The 17540-nt window shown below is 41.2% G+C and overlaps 2 protein-coding genes across 4 annotated transcripts; both read left to right on the forward strand.

Annotated features, from left to right (window-relative positions):
* The first annotated feature begins 234 nt into the window (after nt 1–234).
* Nucleotides 235–10398, forward strand: kiaa1614 (KIAA1614 ortholog). 2 transcript variants are annotated; one of them, XM_011486806.3, is made up of 11 exons: nt 235–676; nt 1018–1166; nt 1244–2438; nt 4408–4480; nt 6173–6322; nt 6954–8110; nt 8539–8686; nt 8973–9192; nt 9336–9448; nt 9549–9739; nt 9819–10398. In XM_011486806.3, the coding sequence occupies exons 3-11, from the start codon at nt 1277–1279 to the stop codon at nt 10010–10012; spliced, it is 3408 nt and encodes a 1135-aa protein (XP_011485108.1). In that variant the 5' UTR covers nt 235–676; nt 1018–1166; nt 1244–1276; the 3' UTR covers nt 10013–10398. The 2 variants fall into 2 exon arrangements, with proteins under 2 accessions (XP_011485108.1, XP_011485107.1); XM_011486805.3 differs by lacking the exon at nt 1018–1166.
* A 1565-nt stretch (nt 10399–11963) lies between these two features.
* Nucleotides 11964–16835, forward strand: LOC101174459 (T-cell acute lymphocytic leukemia protein 1). Of its 2 annotated transcripts, none has more exons than XM_011486807.3 (4): nt 11964–12120; nt 13103–13758; nt 14051–14169; nt 14969–16835. In XM_011486807.3, the coding sequence occupies exons 2-4, from the start codon at nt 13223–13225 to the stop codon at nt 15496–15498; spliced, it is 1185 nt and encodes a 394-aa protein (XP_011485109.1). In that variant the 5' UTR covers nt 11964–12120; nt 13103–13222; the 3' UTR covers nt 15499–16835. The 2 variants fall into 2 exon arrangements, with proteins under 2 accessions (XP_011485109.1, XP_004079282.1); XM_004079234.4 differs by having other exon boundaries at nt 11965–12120; nt 14051–14139.
* Nucleotides 16836–17540: the final 705 nt, after the last annotated feature.

The raw sequence follows: 17540 nt of genomic DNA on the forward strand, positions 1-17540 counted from the left end.
AATCAAAATCCATTAAAAATCAAGCTGAAATAAAAAAAAAAACAATAAAAAGTGGATGATATTAAATAAAGGCTTATAGCACCTTTATCATTATAAGCGTTGGAAAGGTTGACAGAATCCATCTGACTGCTTTTGAGATTAGATGTGTGGTTCATTTTCTTTGGCTTCACATTGTTATGTTGTAATAAGATGTAAAACATTGTTGTTGTTGTTTTTCTACAGGGTGATTACTTCCACTTTGTCGCTCCCTAAACGCACAGGACGTGGTGTTATCTCTGCACTTACGTAACACAAAGCATCAGTCGGTTCCCGAGTCAAGGGCGAAATTAAAACAAGCATTTTTGAAATCCATTTTTTCTACATCGTTGTTAATCCCAGTGATTTCTGAAGGGATTACCGGACCAATCATGGTAGAGGGAACGCGGCTCGCCTGACGCTGCTCGGATAGGATGATGGACGCACAGAGGGACTGGAAACAACAGCCACCTTTGGACCTGGAGATGCTTTAAGAAATCTTACTTTTATTTACATTTTCGATTCGGATTACAACGTTTTTTCCTGCCTTTTTCTTCTTTCTTTTTATTCCCCCCATCACACCGCATGTTGGAAGTAGACCCGAGCTTGCGCGCTGCAACGTCTGCGTGGCTGCTTGGCGCAGGTTATGTTAACATGAAAGGTAACTTGAATTTGTGCAGCTGCTCTTCTGTTTCGGTAACTTTTTCTGGATGCTCATCACTGTAACTGTGCTTTAAGATCTCCAGACATGCAGGTATATCATTAATTGTATATTAGTCCTTTAAATTTATAGGTTGTTTACATAAATCACGTCGGTTTCAATATACTCTAAGTGTTTTGCATAATTCTCTGTGAATGAGGTTTGCTTAACGCTCTTATGTATGGATGAGTTTTTATGGGTGATTTAATTGCAATCTTTCTGTTCTTTTGACTGCACAAGTGACAGATTTTTAGGTCTTAAATTACTTGTAAAAGAAATATACCACATATTGTGTTCCTTAGGCTTGAAAGGTCTCAGTAGCAGACAGCAGTTGCTTATTCTCATTCTGAAGGATTATCCTGTGCCCTGCAAAGTAATCACAGGATAAGGCAACGTGACTGAATCCACAATACATATCTGCCCCCACTGTAAGGAGCAGGAGACAGTAAAGGTATCGGTGTTGGAAAACTGGTTTCACATTTTCCTGTGTGCAAAAAGAAAGCTAAATTATTTGTCTTCTTTTTTCAGACTCGGTCTGGACCTTTTCCCCATGACCAGCAAATGGAGGAAGAAAACACATTTAATAATACTGACAAAAAATTCAGCCCTGTACCTGCTGGGCTTCCCATTAACTGGGGGCTCATCACTGGCCCAGTTCCAGAACCAGTTTTCTCCGCTTCGTCCTTCAACACTTCACTCCCTCCTCAAAGTTCAGCCGTGCACGCGTTACAGACGAAGGTGAAGTCCCTCACTCAAAGAAAGACAAGAGGGAGAGACAGAGAGAAGGAAAGGGAAAGGCTGAGTCCATCAGAACAAAGTCCATCCGAAGTTTTTATGCGGCACAGAGCCAGAGAAAGAGAACAGCTATCTGTGCCGGCTCCTTCGTGGCAGTCAGGTGTCAAGAAGCACTTGAGCAGCAGTGATGAAGAAGAGGAGGTAGAGGTGCAGGTCAGGCTACAGATCCATAGTCCACCAGTTGATGTACAAATAGAGCATCAAGAACAAGATGATGAAAATGAAAAATTTGACAAAAATGAGCACCAAAGTGGTTGTCAGCAAGGGCGATCTCGTGGTTTCAAAAAGAGCGCCAGTCTGGAAAGTCTTCTCTCTGACAACTCTAGAAGGAAGGACAACCCATCGCCTCCTCCACCATCAACTTTGCTCTCCTCTTCCTCTGCTTCCAACAATTCTGCTTCCACTTCAAGCTTGTCCTCAGCAAAACACTGGGCACCTCCAAAGGGCTTCTGGAGAATTGCACGTCCAGAAACCTTGCTCCTAAGTGGTGTTGCCCCAGATAACATCTCTTCTAGTTTACCTCTAAAGGACTACACTCAGGTAGAAGAACGCACAGAGCCTCGGAGGAAATTAGAACAACCTGAATCAAGCAGCAGAAAGGAAGCCAGAAGTGGGTTGGATGACATCAATGCATCTTCAGAACTGAAACAGACAGGGAGTGAGGAGTGCCACCTGGACAGATGGAAGCAAAGGGAGTCAGATTTGGCTGAACCCGTCAAAGAACTGTGCAACTCAGACTCCTGGGAGAGCATCACTTCGCTACCTTCCCAGAGCGGAGTGCTCTGTGCTGATTTGAAGCTTCGGGTGAAGGAGAGGGCCTACGCAAAGTTGAGGGAACGACAACAAAACTGCAGGGAGGAACAAGATCAGTGTGAAGGAGAAAGTGTGGGCTACTGTGGAGACATATCATACAGAGTGGATTATAAAGGTAAGCTTTTCAATGCTTTAGTGGAACTTTATAATTATTCTTTGCCCATGTTTGAAGGACTTGTGAACTCCTTAGCTTTGATTTTATGCTTTAAGTCCCACTTAGATCATCTTTTGAGGTATTTTAAGTGTGCTGTGGTCTTTTAATTATGATTATGTCATTTTTAGCCAAAATCAAGTCTGTGTCTTTTTCTTGGACATAGTTTCTGCAGAGCAGCAGGAGTTCCTTAGAAATTCCCCTCTGGGTTGTAGGTGGGACTGTTGGCGCAGAGCAACCTTACTCCCCCTTCCCCTCCCCACTACTGAGAGCTGTCTGTTTACACGCTTTCCCGCTAGCTTACAGCCTCTCACACCCTCAACCTGACATTACCAGTGCAACAACAACGGCGAGCGAAATTGGAGCTATCCATGTTGCCAGCTCAGATGAAGGAAACAAAGACCCACATGGATCTAGTCATCTATATCCATGTTCACACCGGGCCTATAATGCTGGGTCAAGAATGTGCTAAAAGCACACATTTTACATACAGTTTTCACATCGGATTGTTGCTTCTCAATACTGGCGCATGTCCACCATCTGCAGTTGGAAGAGGCTTGATGCAAAATGTTAAAGTGGTGCAAATCTTACTCCAGGCTTTTCTTTTACAGCTCTGTTTCGATAAATTAATAACTTGGTGTCAAATAACTCTGGCATTTCTCCTTCTTGATCAATTGTCCAACAGTTGGCACTTCAGTTAAGTACAACGAACGCCATCCAAACGTCATTACCAAATCAGAGTCTCTGACTGGTCAAAGTTCAACCTAGCTTAACTTTCTACAAGCGTTCAATGGATGTGCGTTTTGTACGTAGAGCCCGAAAATGGCAGCAGAAAATTTACTAGCAAAGCATGAATAGGAAAGTTCAAAGTGTTTACGTAGACTTTTATTTTTGGAAGGGGCTCCTTGAACATGCGCTGCTGAGGGCGGTGTGAACGTAGCTTGAATGGATGCATCAGAATGGAGCGGAGCAGTGAGCTTACGGCCCACCCAGCATATTTTATACATAAAAAATACAATCTTTATCAAACAGCTTTTTTTCTTTAGCTACTGATTCACAATGATTTGAATAAAGACATACTCAGAAATGCATTTTTACCTTAAATTTCTTAATGTGTGTCCTCCATTATAAAAAAAATGCCAAAAAATACGTTGTAAAGTAAATACGACTTGCATAGAAGTGGATTTTTAAGCATTGATTCAGGATAAGCCTTCCAAAATAACATCTGCTATTAAAATGGTAAGTAAGCCATGACACATACATTATTGTGCATGTAAAATCATTATGGAAAAGTTGGAATATTAGTCTTTGTTGGGATCATTTATTTAAGACAACATAAACATTATATCAAAAGAGTTTGTTTATTTCCTTCATATGAGATGTTTTCCAGCTGTTATGATTTAGATTCTGTTGTCAACCCATCCAAGATGATGTGTTTAAGGGCAACATGTAACCTGGCAGGTTCCCAGCAACGAGCAGATGTTAGATGTGCACATGTGCGTGAGCCTGTTGCTATTATTAGCAGACTGAGCAGTGGGGGAAGTGCCCCTACATTTATATCTATGTCTGAGCCCTAATGGAGGGCTTTGTATGCAGGCTGGATGACAGATTATCTATTTTCACTTTTTTTTATTTATCATTTCTCTTGCTTGCAGTCTGTCAGTGTCACGAACTTTATTTGTTAGATCAAAGTCTGTCTTGTTGCAGAGCTTTTTCACTTCAATAAATGAAGTATTTAATTGTGATGGCTTAAAAAAGATAATTGACTGAATCTATGGGCATTAGGCTTTAAAAAATCCCTATGGTATGATGCCTAAGTAGTTTAATTACTAAGAAATCTTGTTACATGTTGTCACAACTTTTTAAAAACCTGTTTAGTTTCCCAGATCAGCTCGCATGACAAATGTTGTGGATTTTTCTTTTTTTTCTTCAGTTTCAGGTAGCCACAGTGTTTTGGACAACACCAACACTGCCTTTCTTGCTCAAGAACTTGAGCCCTATTTAAGGTAAGTAAACACATTTCTTCTTACATCAATTTTCATCAACCCAAGAATCTAGTTATCCTTATTTGATTCAATCAAACAATGTAAAAAAACCTCTTATTTTAAGGCATTAGAATACCATTTAAAGTCAGTTAGCTTGTTTTAACATGTTTATCCCCTCTGTTCTATTACACAATACGGCACGTAAAAAAAAAAAACTTTTACCTCTTTAGGAGATTCCTATATTAACCGGCTCCAAATAGTCTTTATTCTGGCATTCAATAAAAATAAAGCTGTGCTAGATTGTTTGGTTATTTCGGCAAACGCGTCATAATGTGCAGACTGACAGTGCTGTTTGATAGATTATCCTGTCTCTGTGTACTTATGTATAACTGTGAAAACAACTTTGTTTTGCAGAAATGATAAAAGATAACAATCTCTGATTACTGCAGTGTGTAGAAAAAGACACAGTATTTATTTATTTTAATTTAGCAACAAAATCTGTTCTGTACACAGAGATTTTTGGAATAGTTTGCCAAATCAGGCAAAATCATTTTTGGAATTAAATTGTAATGGAACAGTTTCTGTGTATTTTCAGTTAACCCTTGTGCTATCCTAGGCACTTTAACATTGGGAGTTGGATCATATAGACCCACTAGACAGTGCGCTGAACCTTTTTTCTTTTATGATTTGTGAACCTCACTGGTGTCCATGGATTACATGAAATCTTTCAACCTTTATCCACCTTGGTCATGGTAGGGAGAACACGTCAATGTAAGGGTGGGGTCATCTAAGATAGAACAATGGTTAAGTATTATTTCCAATTTGTTTTTTTGTTTTTTGCTAATCTGGTGGTGTAAATGAGAAAAATGCTTTTTAATAACTAAATTTAAAAGGTGAAGACCAAGACGGACATTTTGTTTCCATGTCAAAGTTTGGAATATCCTTAAAGTTTCTGTGATGTTGCACAACTTACAAACATATAATGCCTGCTGTGGTTATGCTGTACCACTCTGGGATTTTAAGGAGTTTTAATCAATTGAAACACAGTTGTCTTGTGTTTTAGTCTTCACACACAGGAGAGAATGAATCAGACTCAGTCCACAAGGATAATCCATGTGGATGGTATATCATGCTATCTTTATCACAGGACCAGAGGATAAAGGCAGGAACAGACCATGGAGCACAATGCAGAGCAGCTTAGTTTGGGAGGATAGAAAGATGGATGACGTTTCTCTGACCTGTTCACCAGCACAACCACGCCCAGGTCCATCTAGCTGACGTTACATAAAACAGCTTAGGAAGATGCAGCTTGATTCATTCTAAGTCAGTCTTTGGGAAATATAATACTACTGGATATGGATCAACTGAGACCAGACTCTCCCTATTTAACACTCAAGCACTAACTACTTTAACCCTTGTGCTATCCTAGGCACTTTAACATTGGGAGTTGGGTCATCTAGACCCGCTAGACAGTGCTCTGAACCTTTTTTCTTCAATGATTTGTGATCTTCACTGGTGTCCATGGATTACATGAAATCTTTCCACCTTTATCCTCTGTTGTCATGGTAGGGAGAACACGTCAATGTAAGGGTGGGGTCATCTAAGATAGCACAAGCGTTAAATGAATCATATAATTTCCTGATTTGTTAGAACGCCCTCATCTAAGTGGCATTAGTCTCTGCTGATTAATGATTTTTTTTTGTCAAACATCAGGTCACTTCTTGTAATTGGAGATGAACTACCTCTAAGCCCAAGACACGAGGAAGCCAAGCGTCTTCTGGAGCGTGCAAGACTCAAAGCTCGCTCCAGTCACATTAAAGGCGATCGCCCCAGACGCTCCCATTCGGATCAGAGGTCCTCTGTGTAAGTTGCACAGAAATGTTCATATTCATGACTTTTAACCTTCAACTTCTCTTGAACTTCAGTTTTCACTTATCTTTCTTTTTAACCCCTTTCTATCACTTCATGGTTTGAAAGAAAAGTTATTATATATGGGGCTCACCTTCTCTCTGTTTTGTCAGTCACCCTGTTGAACTTGCATTAGCATCCATTGAGGCGTTTTATCCTCATAATTACATCCAAAAAGTTAATGTAAAAAAAAAAGCATTTATGCCTTTTATGTAAGAGAGAGGACATCACGTGGTCTTGCTTTTAAAATCCTTTTTTTATAAACAGGAAGCCTTTGTTTAATTTAGGATTGAGATTATTTGCAGAGGATTTTACATTAAAAACAAATCTGGCCTACAGAAAGAGACAGAGGGTAAATCTTTGATCATGACATAATCTGACAAAAGATTACAGAAAAAGTAGGTTTTTATGTCAGATGTTAACGTTTCCTGATGCTTAGAGGTGGTTGAATCGTTTTTTTTTAGATTATCAGCTTTAGCTTTTCTTCTATAAAATCCCCAGTTGTGTCAAGTAACACACAAAAAACCGTTTTAAAAATGTTTGCCCCTTTTTTCTGTTTTTTTATGTTTATTTTCATTTTTTGCAGTAAAAAACACCATAGTGAATCATCATGTCCAACCACAGTACAGAAAGCTGTTCAAACCAAAGAGGATCTTTCAACCCAGACCGTCTCGGGCCCCTTCCTTGTCCCGCTGCGCAGAGAAACTTCCCCCACCGACCAAACAGGCCGTCCCAGGCGTCACGGTTGTTCACCGACACGTGTACGTTTCGAGGATGAATCAGAGAAAGAAGCGGAGTCTCGCTATTTGGACAGAGTGAAACAGCGAGAAAGGCCAGGGATGCCAAAGTTCAAGAGTAAGGAGAGCAATACAGATTCCAGCAGCAGTGGTTCAGAGAGGAGCAGAGGCCACAGAAGCGTCTCTATGCCCCCTCCTCCCAAGCAAAATGAGGTGTCAAAAAGTGAAGAAACGGCTACAGTTGTTAAAGAAATAATAGTGCTGGTCAAGAAATGTGAAGCGTGTGGCTCAGTAGTCCGAGAACAGCAGCCTGCGTCCACGCTAGATCCACAGAGCAGTGAGCCGCAGCAGGCAGGCAGCACAGAGGACATACGGGGAAAAGCCACTCCTCGCTGGGTACCTTTAAACAAACCAGATACAAGCACTCGTCCTAAAGCTTCACTCACTGTCACATTTGCTGGGGCGTATGTGTTGGGGGAAAACAAAGAGACAAGTTCAGGGTGGAAGTCTTCTGGATTTGGCAAACTTAGGAGAAGGAGCAGGAAAGGAGAAAGTAGATTGGAGTCTGGCCACGGCCCTTACGGCCCGTCATGGGCTCAGCGACGTAACTCAAATCCACGGAACAGAGTCAACTTGTGCAGAACCGTTTCATTCGCACCTGGCAGTCCCATTACCCTGGAGCCACACTCACAGCCGCCCTCGGGTGAGCCAAGAGAGTCACCTACCCCATCGTTGCCCATAAAGTCAGCCCTGAAGTCAAGCTCGAGGAACCGTTCTGCTGCAGGGCAGTCCTCAGTTCAGTTTCAGATGTCATCAAGTCAGGGAGATGGTGGATCGCCGCCCCTCCTGGACTCTTCAGAGACATCTGCGTCCCTGAGCCAAGGGGGAACAGCATCAAGCAACCAAGTACCCTGTGCCAGACCCACTACTTTAAGATACTCTCCAGCTAGAATCCCTGCAGATCTACCATCTGCTGACCTCTGGGAAACCACTCCAGATGCAGCAGGTGATGTGAAATGTATTTCCTGATGTGTTTTTTCCTCCTCATAGACTATTGTTATGATTCACAAAAACACGAAATTCTTAACAAAAATATCCATACAAATCAAAGGTGGAAGTTCAATGTGACTTCAGGAGCCTCAAGCTACTTCTGGGTTTGACAGGGAGAAATTTTGAATTAAGTTTATATGAGATTTCAGTTGATAAGGGACATATTGTGATAAAACCCAATCAAAAAATGGTTATTTTTAATGGAGAAAGAAGGAAAATATGGTTGAAATTGAGTTGAAGAAATCAAAATGTAAAAGATTTTACTGGACTTAAGTCTAGTTTTTAACACAGTGGAAGCCTTTACCCCCAACTCATATATATATTTTTACATCAAAGAATCAATATTTTGAAGTTGTTTTTTTTAACAACAGTTTTTCTCTTCAGGTCTGAGTGGAGACTCTGGTTTTGGTTTGGACAGCCGCTCTGTGCGAGGCCCGGGTTTGTCGAGGGCTGAGGACCTCAGAGCCGAACTGCTGCGAGCAGAACATCTGAAAGCTGAGGCCTTATGGGAGGAGAACAGTGATGGTTCTAGGTGAGCCTAGATAAGAGTGTTTTTTTTTCACTGCCAATTAGATCCCAAATCTCTGGTCCCCCATCAGTACAGGTCCTAACTTCAGCATGTTACAGGCAGCATTTGAAAGAGTAAAACCTTGACCTACAGTCCACAGGGTGTCGCTGTTTGAAACGTTTTTAATAATCTGGAGAACCCTGCCCCCTTTTGGTGATGAAAAGCAATGCACCTTAAAGCACATGAAGAGGAGAGCAAAATAAAAGGTTTTTAGTTTGAACTGGAATGCAATTGCAATGTGTTCTTTCAGAAAACTCGATGGGAGGCCAAAGCTGTTCCTGCGTCGCTTCTTCTCCTCCATCGGTCTGAACAGCGTTGGCAGACTTGTGAAAGGAGGTCGCTCCAGTAGTATGGAACAGCTGAGTATCCCTTCAGCTCCCCGAGCAAACTCAGCTTCACCGAGTCCTACACGCAGACCCCAGCCCTCCATTCGTATACAGAGGACACCGTCTCTGCAGACCCTCCACACGGTGAGCCAGACAACCTATATTTCTTTATACCAAAAAGGTTGCAAAGTATCAAAATAAACATTATAAATACACAATCTCTTTTCACAAAGTACACCTCAGTTCTCTCACCTCACATCTTTACAATACCACCCTCTTGCCACTAGGTGCTGCCGCTGGCCCAGCTGCGTAAAGCCTCTTCGGTGCAAAGTTTGGAGAGAAGAACAGAGCGGTCAACTATTCTTGGAGAGGTGCAGATACCATATGGCCTGGCACCCAGGTGAGTGTTACACCACCAAAGCAAGAAACAGGAATATATACAAAAGTGGTGTGGTTTAGTTGGACACATAGAATTTGACTTTCAGTATCTGCTTCCACAGCCCAGATAGCCCACAGCTTGAGCTTCACAGGACTTTGAGTGTGGAGGACGTGCTTGTCACTAGAATAGTGCGTCCGCTGGGCCGTGTGACCCAGGCTTTTCCGGATGGGTCCCTCCTACTGGAGCTCATTAAACCACCAAATGGTCCCTTTGGTTTTGTGATTTCAAGAGGAAAAGGTCGTCCAGACACAGGTAAGATTTGTATTGCATTTTCTAAATCCAAAATACATATTCTCTTAAATTGACACTGATTCATTTTCTGGCCTTGTAGGTGTTTATGTTGAAAAAGTGGGCGATGGCAGTGGAGAGGGCCCGTATGTCGGCCTCCTCGGTGTTGGGGATGAAATTCTGCAGGTGAATGGAGAAGCAGTGGCTGGGCTTAGTTTGGATCAAGTAACTCGACTCATGACTCGAGACAGCACTGCTTCTCTGCGGATTCTGCCAGCCCGACGCAATCAGCGCTGACAGGCAGGACAGCACGCCTCACAGATGCTTCTTCCAGCAACAAACTGACTGATGAACGGACTGAACAAATGAATTTATTTTGTAAAACAGTGAACTGAGGAAATAGATGCACCCAAAGGAGTTAGATATTGTTTTGCTGTTTATTGTACAAACAAAAAGCAGAATAATGGGAAACGTGTGATATCTATGGATTTTAAACTTATTTTTGTGATTAGAATGAATCAAATGCATAATTGTTTTTTAGCTCTGGACATGATGCAATTTTGACACACATTTAAATCTGTAAGATCTTGCTTCTATTGTAAAGTTTTTAAAAAAGTAATTTATTTTCGCCCATAGACTCCTTAGCTAAAAACATATGAAAAACTAAATCTTTTTAAAAACGATTTTATTGTTGTTTTGCTTGACTTAAAGTAGTGTATATGTTTGGCTATAGTATATTTTATTTTTCCAATGACCTAGCGTGAGATTATTGCTTCAAAATAAAACAACAAATAAAAAAACAAGTCTGATGCACATTTATGCCCACAAAGTTATCGAGCTTCATTTATATTAAATGAAATGTCAAGAATTAGAACTACACTGGGTCAAAAATTCTTACAATTGGTAAAATGTTGTCTAAATAAGCAACATAATCTGCCAATAGAGTAAAGAAAATACTCTTACCAAAATATGAATGGTATTTTAAGAAAAAAATTCCAGTTACTAAAAAGTGTTTTCTGAACTAAGATTATTGTGCTTTTCAAAAACTTTCTTGATAAGATTATTTTTTAAACGTAAATAAGACATTTTTTCTTGAAACAAGGGTTTCATAAGATTCCGTTTTTGCATTGTATGTTTTTATATTGATTGCCGCATATATCTGTTGGCCACATTTGTTTGATTGCTCATGTGCGAATGTTGCAAAGAAGGGACGAGTGGCAGCTGCAAAAAGTTAGAGCTCACGCCAAGTGGTTAAAAACGCAGGATGTAGGAGAAAGATCGTGACTGCTGTCGTGACTGAGAGCAAACTATCTATCTATCTATCTATCTATCTATCTATCTATCTATCTATCTATCTATCTATCTATCTATCTATCTATCTATCTATCTATCTATCTATCTATCTATCTATCTATCTATCTATCTATCTATCTATCTATCTATCTATCTATCTATCTATCTATCTATCTATCTATCTATCTATCTATCTATCTGAATTGAATAAACAGGAGAAAATTGGTGTATAAAATCCGTTATTAGAATGTCCATGTTCAGATTAGGGCCGTCCCGCGTGTGTCCCGATAGTGTGTCGGTTGATGCTCCGCTCCTTTATCTGATGTCTCCAGGGGCCGAGCGAAGTTATTTTTTATCTCCAGGAGCCATGACTCTGCATGGAGGCCAACGTCCCCGGAGCTGCAACAACGCCTCTGACACAGAAGATGATATTTTATTTCTTTCTTCCAGTCAGGATATGATGATTAATTAAATCGGGAGACGTATATATCATTGCGCATCATGGTTTAAAATAGTTAAGCATTAATAGACGAGCGTGGATTGATGACATACGAAAGAAACAGACAAGAAAAAAAAGACTTTTTTGTATAGTTAATTGTAAAATAAGAAAAAGGGAAAAAACATATGATTTGAGTATATATTGTTCAAAAGCTGCAATATTTTGTTTATTTTATAAAAAAAAGAGCCGACTTTAGTATCTCAGCCCTACAGTATGCAGTCCACTGCCTCTTGTTACAGGCCGTTGCTCTGTGCCTGTTTGCTTTTTTAAATGCCTTGCCCTCCACAAGACTATATAGCCCACGACAGCCAAATAATAATGAATCATTTCATAAATAATGGGTTTAGGGGCTTATCGGTAATGAAGAGGCCGCTGCCGTGCGCTTATCTCACTCGGCCACATTGCGGCCTGTGTTCCGCTCCCCATGCAGAGGGAGCGCACTGGATGCGGCGAGGAATAACTCAGAAAGGCGCGCACGCCCATACACACACAATCTCTCACACACCCTGCTCACACACTGCTCCTAAACTGGTGGAAAAAAACCTCAGACATGGATGACCCACTCACAAAATGGCTCCACTTACACAGTAACATCAACAACGCGTCTGGAGCGGTAAGTCCGAGAAATATGCGCTTTGTTGGAACCGTCGTCTTTTAACGCTAAAATCCAGCTGCTGTCGGACACTTATTAGGGATATCATGGAAGAAATTTGATGACATTTCCTTCGGTTTTTTGTGCGATCGTGTGAGAATGTCCTGGATAACGGATGCGCGGCCTGCGTATGCATTCACGGGGAAAAGGAGTGCGCTTTTTTCGACGAAAAACCATCCATCTGCGGTCTTAAACGCGTTTCTGTTACATTTAATCGAATATTTCACTCGAACACCTGACGCCGGTGTGTAGTGCAGCGATGACCCTGTTAACATAAGCAACACTGGCCTTCTTATTCTAACCAAATGGACGCAGCAGTTTTCTCATTTTGCGCGTAAAAACCCAATCCACCCGGGTTCTATAGGTTCTTCTAGGGATTTCTTTGGATTAAAAACGAAAGAATAGTTTTACTTTGACAGGCACCACTCGTTACTCAGCTCACCGTGTGGTTTTGCTCTCCAAACTGTCTCTACGAGGAGGTTTTATATCTTTGTTCCCAGCAAAACACAACGAATTTCGATTTGAATTCATTAACTTTAAATGTTATTTAAACATTAAATATATAGTTACATTTACACAAGTATATAAAGCGATAGAAACTGAGGTAATCTACGTTTTATTTAAAAATGTTTTTATATGTAAACTAAAATGTCACATTTAAAATATGTCTCCATTTTGTGGTAAAAACGTTCAAAGCTTTTCCGAAACTGTTAAACGTGATGGGCCCAGCTTTTAAACTGTTCCATTTTTTATATGTTCCAAAGAACCAAACCCAGAGAAATGATTTGGATTTTAACTTTAGCAGTGCAACTCTTTAAATAAGAACTGAAAGCAGCAGCACATCGTCGATTAACAATCATGTTCATTTGATTAATTATAGACTCGTAATTAACCGCACGATATAAATGAAAGTCTGGTGGTGACGATCTCTTTCTTTCGATAGGTCTGTAAGGACACTGAATGATGCTAATATTTGACACGGACGCCTCAAATCATCTTTTGATAATGAAATAATTGTTGAGAATTAAATGAAGGACTGCAGGGCGGACTTGAACGATTAAAAATGATGGAAAAACGGCAGCAGGAGCTTTGTCCTGGAAGTCCCGATGCGGGCTCCGGTCCTGGAAAGTGGGAGGATTCCGCCATCATCTCCAGACAAAACGGATACAAGGAGGACGAAGAGCCTCAGAGAGAGGAGGAGAGAGAAGAAGAGGGAGAGGAGGAGGAAGACGATGAGGAGAGGGGAGGGAGCTTCAAAGGCGCTGAGGAGACGGATGACGTTCCTCTGCAGAACTCGAGCAACGGGACCAGCATTATCATCAACGGCGTTGCCAAGGAAACTGCCTCTCACAACGCCCTTGACCTGAAAAGGGAAGTGCCGGTGATCGAGCTCTCCAGGAGGGAGGCTATAAAAGTGCTAGAGCCGAGGACTGAAAGCCATTTGGTGCCGATCACAGAACTTCGCAGACCTCCACCGCTGCCGCTCCCTCCGCCGCAACGAGACGACGCTCGAATGGTCCAACTGAGCCCAAACGCGTTTCCTGTCCCGGCGCGGGCGATGCTCTACAACCTGGCACAGCCTCTTGCAGCCATCAACAGGTAAAGCTGCAGGCAGGAAGAGAAAAAACTAATGATTTTATGAAAGCACAAGCATCTTTACTGTCGGTGTTCAGCATGAAAAATATTGTGGCTCCATTGTGCATTGCAGAAGTATTAAATTCTGCAAAAAAAGTGGTGCACTTGAGTTTTATTTAAAGTATTAAGTCACCTTGCTCTCTAAAGCTTCAACTTGTGAACAGGTTGCAACCTTAAGAGTTGGTTACAATATAATGAATGATGAAATGTATGTTTTTTTTTTTTATAATGCTTTTGTATTTTGTTGTTGTTATAGTCTTGGAGGGGAGTCGGAGCAGTACAGCATGTACCCCAGCAACAGGGTAAAGCGCCGCCCGGCGCCTTATGAGGTTGAACTCGACGAGGGTAGGCGCATTTTAGATCTTTATAAGTATGGTAAGATGCACTTCTGCTGTGTCCTCCTTCTGCCAGTATAGTTCCTAAATTTCCCTTCCCCATCTCCATCTTCATCCATCCACTGACATGGACCTGCTGTGTTGCAGAAGATGCCTCACCCAAAAAAAAGTCAACCAAAAAAATGAACAAAATAAATCATGACTCAAATTAGCTGCTGCTAATGCCAAATGTACCTGCATGCAATTAAAGTAAGCTCTTCTCTGGAAGATTTGGGGTTTATTTCAGAAATAACGTTTCCACTGCTGCCCACTCGCAGCCATGTAGGGGAGGAGAATGGGGATGCTGCTGCTTCCATGCCAAGGTTTTACTGCAGAGTGGGCTGAGGGATTAAGATAGACTGGGTGTGTTCCAAGGGCAACAATAGCCCAGAAGACATCATTGTTGGAGGTGGGAGGATGTGACTACCTGCAGTGAATCATTTCATTATGTCTAAATAAAAGGTAGGGTGCAGAAACTACTGAGTGAGTGGACACCCCCTATCAAATGTGGTTTGGCAACATGAACGTTTTTCCCATCCCTTTTAAAAAGTTTTGCACAGACTTTTGGCAAGAAAAAGAAAAAAAAATACTTTAATGGAGGACTAACTTTGCAGTTTTTCTCAAAGTTGGGCATTTGTTTTGGATTTGCAGCTAATTCTTCATTCCTTTTTTGCACTTGTGATGCTTGACCTCTTTGGCAAACCACATTTTCTGTTCCAGCTCTGCTGGTTGTTTTGTATTCTTTTCTATGTGTTCACTCCATGTCTCAATTTTCTTTTCCCTTATTCCGCCTCTTCTAGCCGGCCAGCCGAAGATTGTGCGCCGCATCTTCACAAACAGTCGTGAACGCTGGCGCCAGCAGAATGTAAACGGCGCGTTTGCGGAGCTCCGTAAGCTCATTCCCACTCACCCTCCAGACAAGAAGCTGAGCAAAAATGAGATCCTGCGGTTGGCAATGAAGTACATCAGCTTCCTCTCCAACCTCCTGGAGGATCAAGATGGTGGGAGAAATGTTGGCAGCACAACTGAAGGGGACACAGGACTGCTGGTTGGTGTTGCAACGCATGAGGGGGGCCCTCAGGGTGCGCCGCACCAGGACACTGTGGTAGACTTGGCGAGGGACGATCTTGTAGAGACAATGTCACCAGGTTCTAGCTGTGGAAGCCTCCCCGATGGGGATGCTGAAGGGAGTCCGGAGAGCTTCATGGAAGACCAGGACTCGCCTCCAGCTACGAGGACTCTAACAGCTTCACGTGGGGCCCCACTTCATCTAGCTGCTAGAGACCTAAGGCGCAATGGACGTCCATTAGATGGTTCCAGTCGCCGATGATAAAGATGCCAGCGAACCAACAACATGACGCAAGGCAATGAAAATAAGCAAAGAGATTAACTAAAATCAGAGGGAAATCATCAGAACACTGTTAGTTTTGGGTCATCAGTGTGGGAAGGAGAACCAAGGCACTTACGTTCTGTAAAAAAGTTGTCTGACTTGGATCCAGAACTGGCTTTATTCTCCTACTCCAATCCCAGACAGTACTCTTGAATAGTTTGCTTTAATTTAACCCCGAAAAAGACTTGTACATTCTGTTTGCATGTCCAACTTAACTGACCTGCAAATTACGATTTTCATGTGCTTAAAAGTTGCAAAGTTATAAGAAACTTCAAAGAAAAAACCAAGAAAGAGAAAACTAAATAGATCCAACAGCTTTCGTTGAAGATCGAATTTGCTCTAAGTTTTTTTTGAATGTTTAAAATTGCAAAGTTGAACCTCAATTTTGAACGGCAGACACAACAGGTCTACTTTGCACATAGAATCCCGCTGGTTGACACATAGAAAATTCCAACTAAAGCAAGAACAAGAGAGACTGTTACACCAGGATGGGGTGTTAGCTGTACTTTTACAAGCGCAGTTATGTATGTATTGTAAATAACATTATATTTCCATGGCACAATTTAAAAACTATGACAGAACTCAAGTCGTGGTTTCACATGTACCATAGTGCGCTTGTCAATCAGTTTACTGGGAGAGTAGAATGGAAATTAGAAGTAAAACAAAAACTCACAGTAAAGTACAGCAAATGTGGTACCTTCTTTTCCTTGTTAGACTTTGGTGATTGAAAAAAGAAAATGTTGGCTGACCAAATAATGATTTTGTTGTCTAGAATAAATATACCTATCAAAACTATTGTAGAGGTACAAGACGACGAGAGCTCGAAAAGTGTACAAAAAAATGGGTCAAATGAGATCACTAAATGGCTCATGCGGTCTTTTTGATATGAATGTTTCAGTGTTTTTTAAACTGTAATGCAGATGTAGTTTAGTAAGGTACACCGATGAATCCCTTTTTGACACAAACACACACTAACACACACACACACACAGCAGCAACACACGCTGTTAATACCCTAAGAAAACCAGCAGTTGTCTGACAGAGACAGTTATGTGTTGCTCACTGTTGCTGTTAATTCTGCTTTTTTCAGCAGGACCTAGTAGCCTATATTGGTACCTTTGACAATTATGGTATTTTATGAATTGCAGTAAAGGGACATTGTACATTTGGTAAAGGCATCATTGTTGTATGATAGCTGTATCTATAAACACTTCCAATGGTAAATTGGTGAATTTTATATAAAAGTCCTAAATAAAACCTTGATGAGAAAAACAGTTTATACTTTGCCATCTGTTTCAAAGCTCTACCTATGTTGTCAAGCTCATAGAGAGAATTAAAGACTGACTCCAGTCATCTTTTGAGGTGTTTTCAAAGCGTTTCTAATGGTCTTTTAATTATGATTATGAAGTTTCTAGCCTAAATCTAAAAACCTGTGTCATTGGAGATAGTTTCTACAGAGTGGCAGGAGTTCATTAGAAAATTCCCCTCCGAGGACCGCAAAGCAAGTCCACCTCCACTTCCCGTCAACCGTTGATTTAAACAATCTTCCACTAACTTAAAGCCTCTCACACCCCACAATCTAACATTACCGGTGCAACAAAAATGGCGTGCAATATTGCAGCTATCCAGCCGTACAGTTTTGAGCCAGATGCCAGCTCGGACGTGAGAAATGAAGATATACATGGATTATTCGCAAGTGCATGCATCAGAAGGGAGCGAAGCAGGAAGCTTGTGGCCTGCTGACTGTAGCTTCTACATCATATCCACAAGCTTTTTCAAACTGCAATTTTTCGTCTGCTCCTGATTAACAACGACTTGAATAAAAAAATACTCAGAACTGCAATTTTGAGTTTAATTTTCTTCATTTGTGTCCTTCATCATCAGAAAAATAACACGTTAAAAACATAAAAAACACTTGGTCTTCATCAGACTGGGTCTTTTGGTTATGGGAAACCACACAGTCAACTTAGTTTGGATCAAAT

The sequence above is a fragment of the Oryzias latipes genome, chromosome 17 (genome assembly GCF_002234675.1).
Source record: "Oryzias latipes chromosome 17, ASM223467v1".
NCBI classification, from domain to species: domain Eukaryota; kingdom Metazoa; phylum Chordata; class Actinopteri; order Beloniformes; family Adrianichthyidae; genus Oryzias; species Oryzias latipes.